General features: G+C 54.6%; 2 protein-coding genes across 3 annotated transcripts in view; both read left to right on the top strand.

Moving 5' to 3' along the window:
* Positions 1 to 1804: 1804 nt before the first annotated feature.
* Positions 1805 to 7967, top strand: RPS19 (ribosomal protein S19). Of its 2 annotated transcripts, XM_039717220.1 has the most exons (7): positions 1808 to 1881; positions 1997 to 2067; positions 5013 to 5113; positions 6381 to 6513; positions 6772 to 6822; positions 7280 to 7334; positions 7816 to 7967. In XM_039717220.1, the coding sequence occupies exons 2-7, from the start codon at positions 1997 to 1999 to the stop codon at positions 7840 to 7842; spliced, it is 438 nt and encodes a 145-aa protein (XP_039573154.1). In that variant the 5' UTR covers positions 1808 to 1881; the 3' UTR covers positions 7843 to 7967. The 2 variants fall into 2 exon arrangements, with proteins under 2 accessions (XP_039573155.1, XP_039573154.1); XM_039717221.1 differs by lacking the exons at positions 6381 to 6513; positions 6772 to 6822; positions 7280 to 7334; positions 7816 to 7967 and adding an exon at positions 5563 to 5801 and having other exon boundaries at positions 1805 to 1881.
* A 3047-nt stretch (positions 7968 to 11014) lies between these two features.
* LOC120506080 (cell adhesion molecule 4-like) overlaps positions 11015 to 13250 on the top strand; it is a 12124-nt gene continuing 9888 nt past the window's right edge. Inside the window, exons 1-2 of the mRNA XM_039717216.1 lie at positions 11015 to 11067; positions 11244 to 11389. Coding sequence (XP_039573150.1) covers positions 11015 to 11067; positions 11244 to 11389 — 199 coding nt within the window. The remainder of the gene's footprint in view (positions 11068 to 11243; positions 11390 to 13250) is intronic.

Genomic DNA, 13250 nt, shown 5'->3' with positions numbered 1-13250 from the left:
GGGACACTGGGGACACCTTGGGGACATTGGGACACTCTGGGGGTGGCACTGGGACACCCGAGGGACACACAGGGACAGGGGTGGCACCTCTGGGGACACCTTGGGGACACGAGTGGCACCTTGGGGACATCAGTGACACCCACGGGGACACTGGGGACACCTTGGGGACACGAGTGACATCACAGGGACATTGGGGACACCTTGGGGACATCATTGACACCCTTGGGGACACACAGGGACACTCTGGGGGTGGCACTGGGACACCCAAGGGACCCCTGGGGACATTGGGGACACATTTGGGGACACCTTGGGGACATTGGGGACACCCCGGGGGTGGCACTGGGGCACTTGAGGGACCCTTGGGGACCTTGGTGACACCTCGGGGACACCGGGAACACCTCTGGGGACATCACAGGGACATGGGGACACTGTGGGGACAGCGGGGACACCCTTGGGACACGCCCAGGGACACCCACGGGGACATTGGGGACATTCTGGGGACACCTCTGGGGACACCAGTGGCACCTTGGGGACATCAGTGACACCTTTGGGGACACCTTGGTGACACCCAGGGACACCACAGGGACATGGGGACGCGCTGGGCGTGGCACAGAGACTTTGGGGACACTTTGGGGACACCCAAGGGGCCCCTGGGGACACCCCGGGGGTGGCACTGGGACCTTGGAGACACTTTGGGGACATCAGTGACACCCTTGGGGACATGGGGACACCGTGGGGACATTGGTGGCACCTTGGGGACACCACAGGGACACACCCGGGGACATTGGGGACACCCGAGGGACCCTTGGGGACATTGGGGACCCCACAGTGGCACCTCTGGGGGTGGCACAGAGACACCGGTGACACCTTGGGGACATCGGGGGGCCCCCGAGGGACCCTCGGGGACACGAGTGGCACCTCTGGGGACATTGGGGACACCTCTGGGGGTGGCACTGGGGCACTGGGGACACCTTGGGGACACTGTGGGGACATTGGGGACCCCCACAGGGACACACCCGGGGACATTGGGGACACCCGAGGGACCCTTGGGGACATTGGGGACCCCACAGTGGCACCTCTGGGGGTGGCACAGAGACACCGGTGACACCTTGGGGACATCGGGGGGCCCCCGAGGGACCCTCGGGGACACGAGTGGCACCTCTGGGGACATTGGGGACACCTCTGGGGGTGGCACAGGGGCACTGGGGACACCTTGGGGACACTGTGGGGACATTGGGGACCCCCGAGGGACCCTTGGGGACACCTTGGTGACAGCAGTGACACCTCTGGGGGTGGCACAGGGGCACTGGGGACACCTGAGAGATCTTTGGGGACACGAGTGACACCTCTGGGGACATTGGGGACACCTCTGGGGGTGGCACTGGGGCACTTGGGGACACCTTGGGGACATCGGGGACACCTTGGGGACAGCCCTGGAGACACCCGAGGGACCCTCGGGGACACGAGCGGCACCTTGAGGACACGGGGGACACTCAAGGGACCCCTGGGGACACCCCGGGGTCACTGGGACCCCCTGGTGACCCCTGGTGACCCCTGGTGACCCCTGGTGACCCCTGGTGACCCCTGGTGACCTTTGGGGACACCGGCGCTGGCCCGGGGCCATCCCCGCAGTGGGCGGGGCCTCAGCAGCCGCTCCGCCAATCAGCAGCGCCCGCGCCGCGGTGGGCGTGGCCACGCCGACCGAACCCTTCCCAGCGCCGTGGCGCCAACCAATCACAGCGCGGCCTGGCCGCTGATTGGCCGGGGCGCTCTCTCGCCGGCGCGGATTGGCCGGGGGAGTCTCGCGAGGTTTGGGCCCCTGCTGGAGGCGCGGGCGGCCCCGTGCTCGGCCTCTTCCGGTGCGGCAGCGGCGGCGGCGAGGTGAGGGCGGGAGCGGGGCCGGGAAAAACGGGGCAAAAACGGTTAAAAACGGGCAAAAAACCGGGAAAAAACCGGTGAAACCCGGCCCGGGCTGACCCCGCGCGTGTCCCCGCAGATGCCCGGCGTGACGGTGAAGGACGTGAACCAGCAGGAGTTCGTGAGGGCGCTCGCGGCCTTCCTCAAGAAGTGAGGGGGGACCGGGGGGGCCGGGGAGGGGCTCGCGGGGGTCCTCGGGCGGTGCCGGTCCCGGTTCCGGTTCCTGATCCCGTTCCTAATTCCCGGTTCCGATTCCCGGTCCCGTTGCTAATTCCCGGTTCCGGTTCCGTTTCCCGGTGCCGATCTCGTTACCGGGTCCCGGTTCCGGTTCCGGTTCCCGGTGTCGGTTCCAGTCCCGGCTCTGATTCCCAGTTCCCGGTATCGATCTTTTGTCCCCGGTACCGATCCCCGTTCCTGGCTCTGCTCCCGGTTCCAGTTGGGTCCCGGTACCGATCCCAGTCCCGGTTCTATTCCCGGCTCCGATTCCCGGTCCCGGTTCCGATTCCCAGTTCCCGATATCGATCTCCGGTCCTCGGTACCGATCCCAGTCCCGGTTCTGATCCTGGTACCAATTCCTGCTCCCGCTCCCGGTTCCAGTTCGGTCCCGGTACCGATCCCAGTCCCGGTTCCGGTCCTGATTCCCGGTTCTGGCCCTGGTGCTGAATCCCGGTTCTGGCCCCGGTTCCGTTTCCCATTCCCACTTCGCTTCCGGTTCCATTCCCGGTCCCGGTTCCGGTGCTGTTCCCATTTCCAATTCCCGGTACCAATGCCCGGTTCTGGTCCCGGTTCCCGGTGCCGCTGCCATTCCTGGTCCTGGTCCCGGTCCCGGTCCGGTTCTGGTTCCACTCCTGGTCCTGGTCCCATTCCAGTTCTGGTTCTGGTACCAGTTCCCGGTGCCGCTGCCATTCCTGGTTCTGGTTCCTGGTGCCAGTTCCAGTTCCCTGGTTCCGGTCCAATTCCGGTTCCATTCCCGGTTCTGGTTCTGTTCCCGGTTCTGGTTCCACTCCTGGTCCTGGTTCTGGTCCTGACCGGTCCCAGTCTGGTCCCGGTTCCATTCCCGGTCCTGGTCCTGGTCTGGTTCTGGTTCCATTCCCAGTTCCAGTTCCCCAGTTCCATTTCTGGTCCCGGTTCCACTCCTGGTTCTGGTTCCCGGTGCCAGTTCCCGTTCCCAGTTCCTGGTACCATTCCCGGTCCTGGTCCCGGTCCAATTCCGGTTCCATTCCCAGTTCCAGTTCCATTTACGGTCCGGTTCTGGTTCCACTCCTGGTTCTGGTTCTGGTACCAGTTCCCGGTGCCGCTGCAATTCCCAGTTCCAGCTCACTGTTCCATTCCCGGTTCTGGTCCTGGTTCCGTTCCCAGTTCTGGTTCCATTCCTGGTCCTGGTCCCGGTGGTTCCATTCCCAGTTCCAGTTCCATTTACGGTCCGGTTCTGGTTCCATTCCTGGTTCTGGTTCCCGGTGCCAGTTCCCGTTCCCAGTTCCTGGTACCATTCCCGGTCCTGGTCCCGGTCCAATTCTAGTTCCATTCCCAGTTCCAGTTCCATTTACCGTCCGGTTCTGGTTCCACTCCTGGTCCCAGTCCTGGTTCCCGTTCCCAGTTCCTGGTTCTGGTTCCGTTCCCGGTTCTGGTTCCATTCCTGGTCCCGGTCCCAGTCCCGTTCCCAATTCCCGGTTCTGGTTCCGTTCCCGGTTCTGGTTCCATTCCTGGTCCCGGTTCTGGTTCTGGTACCAGTTCCCGGTGCCGCCGCAATTCCCAGTTCCAGCTCATGCTTCCATTCCCGGTTCTGGTCCTGGTCCGGTTCTGGTTCCATTCCCAGCTCCAGTTCCCCAGTTCCATTTCTGGTCCCGGTTCCATTCCTGGTTCTGGTTCCCGGTACCAGTTCCCGTTCCCAGTTCTGGTTCCATTCCTGGTCCCGGCCCCAGTCCAGTTCCCGGTTCTGGTTCTGGTACCAGTTCCCGGTGCCGCTGCAATTCCCAGTTCCAGCTCACGGTTCCATTCCCGGTACCGGTCCCAGTTCCTGGTTCCATTCCCAGTTCCTGGTGCCATTCCTGGTTCTGGTCCCGGTCCGGTTCTGGTTCCATTCCCGGTACCAGTTCCAGTCTCCGGTTCTGTTCCTGGTCCCGTTCCCAATCCCCGGTCCCGGTTCTGGTCCAGTTCCCTGTTGGGGAAGCTGAAGGTGCCCGACTGGGCCGATGTGGTTCCATTCCCAATTCCCAGTTCCATTCCCAGTTCCTGGTGCCATTCCCGGTTCTGGTCCCGGTTCTGACCCTAGTCCCGGTTCTGGTCCCGGTTCTGACCCCGGTCCCGGTTCCATTCCAGGTCAGGGAAGCTGAAGGTGCCCGACTGGGCCGATGTGGTTCCGTTCCCAATTCCCAGTTCCATTCCCAGTTCCATTTCCAATTCCCGGTTTCTTCCCCAATTCCTGGTTCTGTCCCAGTTCCGGTCCCGGTTCTGTCCCAGTTCCTGATCCCGGTTCTGACCCGGTTCTGGTCCCGTTGCAGGTCGGGGAAGCTGAAGGTGCTGACTGGGCCGATGTGGTTCCGTTCCCAATTCCCAGTTCCATTCCCAGTTCCATTCCCAGTCTCGGTTCCATTCCCAATTCCTGACCCCAGTTCTGACCCCGGTCCCGGTTCTGACCCGGTCCCAGTTCTGACCTGGTTCTGACCCGGTCCCGGTTCTGTCCCGGTTCTGACCCGGTTCTGACGCGGTTCCGGTCCCGTTGCAGGTTGGGGAAGCTGAAGGTGCCCGACTGGGCCGATGTGGTTCCATTTCCAATTCCCAGTTTCTTTCCCAATTCCCAGTTCCATTCCCAGTTCCATTCCCAATTCCTGGTTCCGTTCACTGGTACCGGGTCCCGGTTCTGACGCGGTTCTGGTTGGGGAAGCTGAAGGGGAAGCTGAAGGTGCCCGACTGGGCCGATGTGGTTCCATTTCCAATTCCCAGTTTCTTTCCCAATTCCCAGTTCCATTCCCAGTTCCATTCCCAATTCCCGGTTTCTTCCCCAATTCCTGGTTCCATTCACTGGTACCGGGTCCTGGTTCTGACCCCGGTCCCAGTTCTGACCCGGTTCTGACGCGGTCCCGGTCCCGTTGCAGGTCGGGGAAGCTGAAGGTGCCCGACTGGGCCGACACGGTGAAGCTGGCCAAGCACAAGGAGCTGGCGCCCTACGACGAGAACTGGTTCTACACGCGGGCAGGTGAGAACCGGGCCAGAACCGGGCCAGAACCGGTACCGGGGTCAAACCCCAAGTGGGAACTGGTTCTACACGCGGGCAGGTGAGAGCAGAACCGGGCCAGAACCGGGCCAGAACCGGGCCAGAACCGGTACCAGGGGTCCTGAGCCCCCAGGTGAGCCCGGTACCGGTACCGGGGGTGGCTCCTGTTACCTGGGGGTCTCACCTGTCCCAGGTGTGTCTCACCTGTGCCGTTATCCCTGGGGTCTCTCTGGTTCCCTGGGGGTCTGTCCCATTACCTGGGGGTCTCACCTGTCCCAGGTCTGTCTCACCTGTCCCTTACCTGTCTCACCTGTCCCAGGTGTGTCTCACCTGTGCCGTTATCCCTGGGGTCTCTCTGGTTCCCTGGGGGTCTGTCCCATTACCTGGGGGGTCTCACCTGTCCCAGGTCTGTCTCACCTGTCCCCCCGCAGCCTCCACAGCCCGTCACCTGTACCTGCGGGGCGGGGTCACTGCCATTCCCATTATCCCAGGGGTCTCTCTGGTTTCCTGGGGGTCTCACCTGTCCCAGGTGTGTCTCACCTGTCCCAGGTGTGTCTCACCTGTCTCACCTGTCCCCCTGCAGCCTCCACAGCCTGTCACCTGTACCTGCAGGGCGGGGTCACTCCTGTTCCCCTTATCCCAGGGGTCTCTCTGATTTCCTGGGGGTCTCACCTGTCCCAGGTGTGTCTCACCTGTCCCTCACCTGTCTCACCTGTCCCCCTGCAGCCTCCACAGCCCGTCACCTGTACCTGCGGGGTGGGGCGGGCGTGGGCTCCATGGCCAAGGTCTGGGGGTCTCTCCCGTTATCCCTGGGGGTCTCACCTGTCTCACCTGTCCCCCCGCAGCCTCCACAGCCCGTCACCTGTACCTGCAGGGCGGGGTCACTCCTGTTCCCATTATCCCAGGGGTCTCTCTCGTTATCCCTGGGGGTCTCACCTGTCCCAGGTGTGTCTCCCCTGTCCCCCCGCAGCCTCCACAGCCCGTCACCTGTACCTGCAGGGCGGGGTCACTCCTGTTCCCCTTATCCCAGGGGTCTCTCTCGTTATCCCTGGGGGTCTCTCCTGTCCCAGGTGTGTCTCCCCTGTCCCCCCGCAGCCTCCACAGCCCGTCACCTGTACCTGCAGGGCGGGGTCACTCCTGTTCCCCTTATCCCAGGGGTCTCTCTGGTTTCCTGGGGGTCTCACCTGTCCCAGGTGTGTCCCAGGTGTGTCTCACCTGTGTCTCACCTGTCTCACCTGTCCTCCCTCAGCCTCCACGGCGCGTCACCTGTACCTGCGGGGTGGGGCGGGCGTGGGCTCCATGGCCAAGGTGTACGGCGGCCGGCAGCGCCGCGGCGTCCGGCCCAGCCACTTCAGCCGCGGCTCGGGCGCCGTGGCCAGGGGGTTTTGGGGGTTTTGTGCGAAAAACGGGGGTTTTGGGGTGAAAAACTGTGGTTTTGGGGGTTTTTGGGAGGTTCTGTGGTCCAGAGGGTGCTGGAGGGACTCAGGGTGGTGGAGAAGGACCAGGACGGGTCAGTTTGGGGCTAAAAACGGGGATTTTGGGGGTTTTGTGCGAAAACAGGGGATTTGGGGTGAAAAACGGGGGTTTTGGGGGTGAAAAACAGGGATTTGGGTGATTTTGGGAGGCACTGTGGACCAGAGGGTGCTGCAGGCCCTGGAGGCGCTTAAGGTGGTGGAGAAGGACCAGGACGGGTCAGTCTGGGGCTAAAAACGGGGATTTGGGGGTGAAAAACGGGGATTTTGGGGGTTTTGTGGGAAAAACGGGGGGTTTGGGGTGAAAAACGGGCATTTTGGGGCAGTTTGGGGTGAAAAACAGGGATTTTGGGAGGCTCTGTGGTCCAGAGGGTGCTGCAGGCCCTGGAGACGCTCAAGGTGGTGGAGAAGGACCAGGATGGGTCAGTTTGGGGCTAAAAACGGGGATTTTGGGGTTTTTGTGGGAAAAACGGGGGGTTTGGGGTGGAAAACGGCGATTTGGGGAGTTTTCTGGAAAAAAACTGGGATTTTGGGACTAAAACTGGGGAATTTGGGGTGAAAAATTGGGATTTTGGGGTTTTTGTCTGTTTGGTTTTTGGTCACTTGCCCAGTTTTTACGATTTCTTCCCCATTTTTACCCTTTTTCCCCATTTTTTCCCCGTTTTTCCCCACCCAGGGGCCGGAAGTTGACTCCACAGGGGCAGCGGGACCTGGATCGCATTGCTGGGCAGGTGAGCCCTGGGCTTTTCCAGAATTTTCCCTCAAATTCATCTGAATTTGGGCAATTTTAAACTATTTTCCCTCAAATTCAGCTGAATTTGGGTAATTTTAACCACTTTTCCCTCAAATTTGGTTGAATTTGGGCCAATTTTAACCAATTTTCTCTCAAATTTGGGGAAATTTTAACCAATTTCTCCACATTTTCCCTCAAATTCAGCTGAATTTGGGTAATTTTAACCACTTTTCCCTCAAATTTGGTTGAATTTGGGCCAATTTTCTCTCAAATTTGGGGAAATTTTAACCAATTTCTCCACATTTTCCCTCAAATTCAGCTGAATTTGCGGCAAATTTAACCAATTTCCCCTCAAATTCAAGCAATTTTAACCAATTTCCCCCTATTTTATCTCAAATTTGAGCATTTTAACCAATTTCCCCCTGTTTTATCTCAAATTTGAGCATTTTAACCAATTTCCCCCCATTTTTCCTCTCCAGGTCGCCGCCGCCAGCAAGAAGCACTGAGGGAGCCAATAAATCATTTCCCCCCCAGACTCGAGTGTGTTTTTGAGGAAAAAACGCCCAAAATTGGTTAAATCACCCCAAAATAGCGCCCAGCAACCTAAGGGGGGGAAGCTGAAATGGTGGGAGAAAATTTGGAGTGAAAAGAGCAAAAAATTACAGCGAAAACAGCAGAAAACTGTAAAAAAATGCATTAAAAAGCGCAAAGGTTTTTCAGAAATCGCCCCAAAAATGTCATTTAGGGTTCCCAAAATAAAACAAAATGTCCCAAAATTGTGGGAAAAGTTTTCAAAGGATGACAATTCCATGAAAGGTTTAAAAGAAAAATCCTTATTAGTACAGAATTCCAAAATAAATACGGATTTTTAGTTTGAAATTAGAGGGTTTAGCCCAAATTGGATGTCACACCTGCAGTTGAAAAATAAATTTATTAAACCCCAAATCTTCCTTATTTTGGGGTAGTTTTGATTCCTGGTACCCCCAGCCTCCAATTCCAGCAACTTTGGCAGGAGATAAGTGGAAAAAAAGCAACTTTTGTCCCAAAATGTCAATTTTTAGCAGCAAGTGATGAGTTTTACAGATAAAGGGGCTGAGTCTGGGCTGAAAACAGATTTGGAAAAAGGAATGTGGAGTTTTTTTAGACGTTTTTGTGGGAATTTTGGGTTCAAACCACCTAAAATTGGTGTTTATTCCACTTACCCTCATTCTGTCCTTGCTTCCATCGCTGTCCTGGGAGACTCCAGCATTGGAAAAAGGAAATAATTTCCCCTTTTCCCTTAATTTCACCTCATGAAATGTGCTTTTATTTCAGAAAACATTGTTTTCCCCTCAGAAAATCAGGGTTTTCCCCAGAAACCTGTGATTACAAAATCAGAATTCGTCCCGAAAAAAAGTTTTCCCTCAGAAAAAAAGATTTGAAAAGGAAATAATTTCCCCTTTTCCCTTAATTTCACCTCATGAAATGTGCTTTTATTTCAGAAAACATTGTTTTCCCCTCAGAAAATCAGGGTTTTCCCCAGAAACCTGTGATTTTTACCTTACAAAATCAGAATTCGTCCCGAAAAAAAGTTTTCCCTCAGAAAAAAAGATTTGCCTCAGAAAACGAAGGTTTTCCATTTAAAAAGAATTCTGGCCCCAAAACCGGTGATTTTTACCTCACTGAATCACTGAAAATGAGGTTTTGTCTCGGGAAAAAAGACAAGTTTACCTCAGAAAACGAAGGTTTTCCATTAAAAAATACCTGGACCCAAAACCAGTGACTTTTATCTCACTGAATCACTGAAAATGAGGTTTTCTCTCGGGAAAAAAGATAGGTTTACCTCAGAAAACGACGGTTTTCCATTCAAAAAGACCCTCTGGCCCCAAAACAGGTGATTTTTACCTCAGAAATCCAAATTTTTACCTCAGAAAAAGATTTTTTCCCCTAAAAAGCGCAAAGGTTTTTCAGAAATCGCCCCAAAAATGTCATTTAGGGTTCCCAAAATAAAACAAAATGTCCCAAAATTGTGGGAAAAGTTTTCAAAGGATGACAATTCCATGAAAGGTTTAAAAGAAAAATCCTTATTAGTACAGAATTCCAAAATAAATACGGATTTTTAGTTTGAAATTAGAGGGTTTAGCCCAAATTGGATGTCACACCTGCAGTTGAAAAATAAATTTATTAAACCCCAAATCTTCCTTATTTTGGGGTAGTTTTGATTCCTGGTACCCCCAGCCTCCAATTCCAGCAACTTTGGCAGGAGATAAGTGGAAAAAAAGCAACTTTTGTCCCAAAATGTCAATTTTTAGCAGCAAGTGATGAGTTTTACAGATAAAGGGGCTGAGTCTGGGCTGAAAACAGATTTGGAAAAAGGAATGTGGAGTTTTTTTAGACGTTTTTGTGGGAATTTTGGGTTCAAACCACCTAAAATTGGTGTTTATTCCACTTACCCTCATTCTGTCCTTGCTTCCATCGCTGTCCTGGGAGACTCCAGCATTGGAAAAAGGAAATAATTTCCCCTTTTCCCTTAATTTCACCTCATGAAATGTGCTTTTATTTCAGAAAACATTGTTTTCCCCTCAGAAAATCAGGGTTTTCCCCAGAAACCTGTGATTTTTACCTTACAAAATCAGAATTCTGCCTGAAAAAAAAAAATTCCCTCAGAAAAATAGATTTGCCTCAGGAAATGATGGTTTTCAGTAAAACACCTGTCCCCAAAACTGGTGATTTTCACCTCACTGAATCAGTGAAAATGAGGTTTTCTCTCAGAAAAAAAGAGATGTTTTCCTCAGAAAACGACGGTTTTCCACAAAAAAAACCCTGGCCCCAAAACCGGTGATTTTTACCTCACTGAATCACTGAAAATGAGGTTTTCTCTCGGGAAAAAAGATATGTTTACCTCAGAAAACGAAGGTTTTCCATTTAAAAACACCTTCTGGCGCTAAACCCGATGATTTTTACCTCAGAAATCCAAATTTGTACCTCAGAAAAAGATTTTTCCCCTCGCGGAGCGGCGGCTCCCCTCAGGGACTGCGGCGAGGGGGCGGGGCCGAGGGGCGAACGGCGGGCTCTGATTGGTGGGCGCGGCGGGAGGGGGCGTGGCCGCGCAAAGGGCGGGAAAAGCGCTGAGGGAGCCGCAGGGCCGCGGCCGCCATTTTGTCCGCGGCGCCTCAGGAGGAGGCGGCGGCGGCTCCGGGAGCGGCTTTGAGCGGCTCACTGAATCACTGAAAATGAGGTTTTCTCTCGGGAAAAAAGATAGGTTTACCTCAGAAAACGACGGTTTTCCATTCAAAAAGACCCTCTGGCCCCAAAACAGGTGATTTTTACCTCAGAAATCCAAATTTTTACCTCAGAAAAAGATTTTTTCCCCTCGCGGAGCGGCGGCTCCCCTCAGGGACTGCGGCGAGGGGGCGGGGCCGAGGGGCGAACGGCGGGCTCTGATTGGTGGGCGCGGCGGGAGGGGGCGTGGCCGCGCAAAGGGCGGGAAAAGCGCTGAGGGAGCCGCAGGGCCGCGGCCGCCATTTTGTCCGCGGCGCCTCAGGAGGAGGCGGCGGCGGCTCCGGGAGCGGCTTTGAGCGGCAAATCCCCGTTCCTGCCGCCGCCCGCCCGCCCTGCCACACCGCTGGGCATCGCCGCTACGCGCTCCGGGCGTCCTGGCAGCGGTTTGAGCACGCCCCGGGTGGGTTTGCCCTCAGGATGTGGGTGAGAGCCCGCGCCCGCCCTGTGGTGCGCGGCTGCGGCTTGAGGCCGTCAGCGCTTCCCTCACGGAGGTGTCACCGCCTCAAAGGTGTCACCGCCTCAAAGGTGTCACCGCCTCAAAGGTGTCACCGCCTCAAAGGTGTCACCACCTTCCACCCAAGCCTCGGGCGGCGGCCGGGCCGGTTGTGCCGCTCCCGCCCTGTTCCCTCAGCCGGGATCCCCTCAGGGCAAAGGGCGCGTTCATCTTCATCATTTTCATCATCACCATCATCATCCTCTGCTGTTCTTCCAATGTCATCCGCCAAAGAGCTCCGGGAGAGACTCAGCTCATCCCCACCGCGGAATTCGGCAGTAAAAATGCAGAAATTGGAGGTGGAGTGGTTTTGTGTCTTGTCCCCAGCACTTCAGTCCCTGCGTCCCCCAAACCCCTCGATTTTAACCCAAATTTGGCCCTGTTTATTCCACATTTGGCCCCGTTTATTCCCATTTTATATCCATTTTTGTTCTATTTAGCCTAAATTTGGCCCCGTTTAGCCCCATTTTAACCATTTAAGTTGTGTATCAGTCATGTCTTGGCAATTCCAGCCATGTCTTGGCCCATTTTTGCCCAAATTTGTTCCCATTTTTGCCCAAATTTGTTCCCATTTTGCCCAAATTTGTTCCCATTTCCCCCTAATTTCCTCCTTGCTTAGCCCCAGTTTAATTTAATTCACTCCCATTCTGGCCATTTCAGCCCCTTTTTGTCTCTGGCCCTGTTTTTGTTGTGCTTTGTCCCATTTTCCCCATTTTTAGCCTCATTTTGTCCCTTTTAGCCCCGCTCTGACGCCCTTTAGCCCCCTTTTGACCACTTTATTCCCATTTTATTCCCATTTTATCCCCTTTTCCCCCATTTTATCCTCTTTCCCCCCATTTTATCCCCCTTTCCCCCCATTTTATCCCCCTTTTTCCACATTTTATCCCCCTTTTTCCCCAAAAAAAAACCGGCTCTGAAAACCCCCCAAAAATCGGCAAAAAAATCCCAAAAATTTCTAAATAAAATCCCTAAAGATCCTGACCCCACTCGCGACCCCTCCCCAAATTCCCCGGGCCCCAGAAAAGCCCCCAGACCCAAAAAAAAAACCGGCTCTGAAAACCCCCCAAAAATCGGCAAAAAAACCCCAAAAAATCGGCAAAAAATTTTTAAAAAATTCCCTAAAATTCTGACCCCTCTCGCGACCCCTCCCCAAATTCCCTGAACCCTACAAAAAGCCCCCAGACCCAAAAAACCCCGCGGTCTTAAAAACCCCTTAAAATTGGCAAAAAAAAATCCCCAAAAAATCCTAAAAATTCGCAAAAAAATCCCCAAAAATCTCCACGGTTGCGACCCCTCCCCAAATTCCCGGGGCCCCCGGAAACCCCCAGACCCAAAAAAACCCGGCCCGAAAAAAACCCCAAAAAAATCGGCAAAAAAATCCCCAAAAATCGGCAAAAAATCGCAAAAAAATCCTAGAAAAAATAACAAAAAAATCTAAAATAATTCCCGACCCCTCCCCAAGTTCCCGGGGCCCCCGGAACCCCCAGACCCAAAAAAACCCGGCCCGAAAAAAACCCCAAAAAAATCGGCAAAAAAATCCCCAAAAATCGGCAAAAAATCGCAAAAAAATCCTAGAAAAAATAACAAAAAAATCTAAAATAATTCCCGACCCCTCCCCAAGTTCCCGGGGCCCCCGGAACCCCCAGACCCAAAAAAACCCGGCCCGAAAAAAACCCCAAAAAAATCGGCAAAAAAATCCCCAAAAATCGGCAAAAAATCGCAAAAAAATCCTAGAAAAAATAACAAAAAAATCTAAAATAATTCCCGACCCCTCCCCAAATTCCCGGGGCCCCCGGAACCCCCAGACCCAAAAAAACCCGGCCCTGAAAAACCCCCCAAAAATCGGCAAAAAAATCCCCAAAAAATCGGCAAAAAATCGCAAAAATTTCTAAATAAAATCCCTAAAAATCCTGACCCCACTCGCGACCCCTCCCCAAATTCCCCGGGCCCCAGAAAAGCCCCCAGACCCAAAAAAAAAAGGCTCTGAAAACCCCCCAAAAATCGGCAAAAAAATCCCAAAAATTTCTAAATAAAATCCCTAAAGATCCTGACCCCACTCGCGACCCCTCCCCAAATTCCCCGGGCCCCAGAAAAGCCCCCAGACCCAAAAAAAAAAGGCTCTCTGAAAACCCCCCAAAAATCGGTAAAAAAACCCAAAAA

This window comes from Passer montanus, unplaced genomic scaffold (genome assembly GCF_014805655.1).
Source record: "Passer montanus isolate IOZ18808 unplaced genomic scaffold, ASM1480565v1 scaffold373, whole genome shotgun sequence".
Lineage (NCBI taxonomy): Eukaryota > Metazoa > Chordata > Aves > Passeriformes > Passeridae > Passer > Passer montanus.
The sequence above is the reverse complement of the archived record's forward strand: the minus strand, read 5'-3'. Positions and strand labels throughout refer to the sequence as shown.

Bases quoted from the DNA above. Each gene is read 5' to 3' on its own strand.
- RPS19 (XM_039717220.1), top strand. From the start codon at position 1,997: ATGCCCGGCGTGACGGTGAAGGACGTGAACCAGCAGGAGTTCGTGAGG. The intron at 5,114-6,380 runs GTGAGAACCGGG...GTCCTCCCTCAG, and splicing joins CTGGTTCTACACGCGGGCAG to CCTCCACGGCGCGTCACCTG. The intron at 6,823-7,279 runs GTCAGTCTGGGG...TTCCCCACCCAG, and splicing joins GTGGAGAAGGACCAGGACGG to GGGCCGGAAGTTGACTCCAC.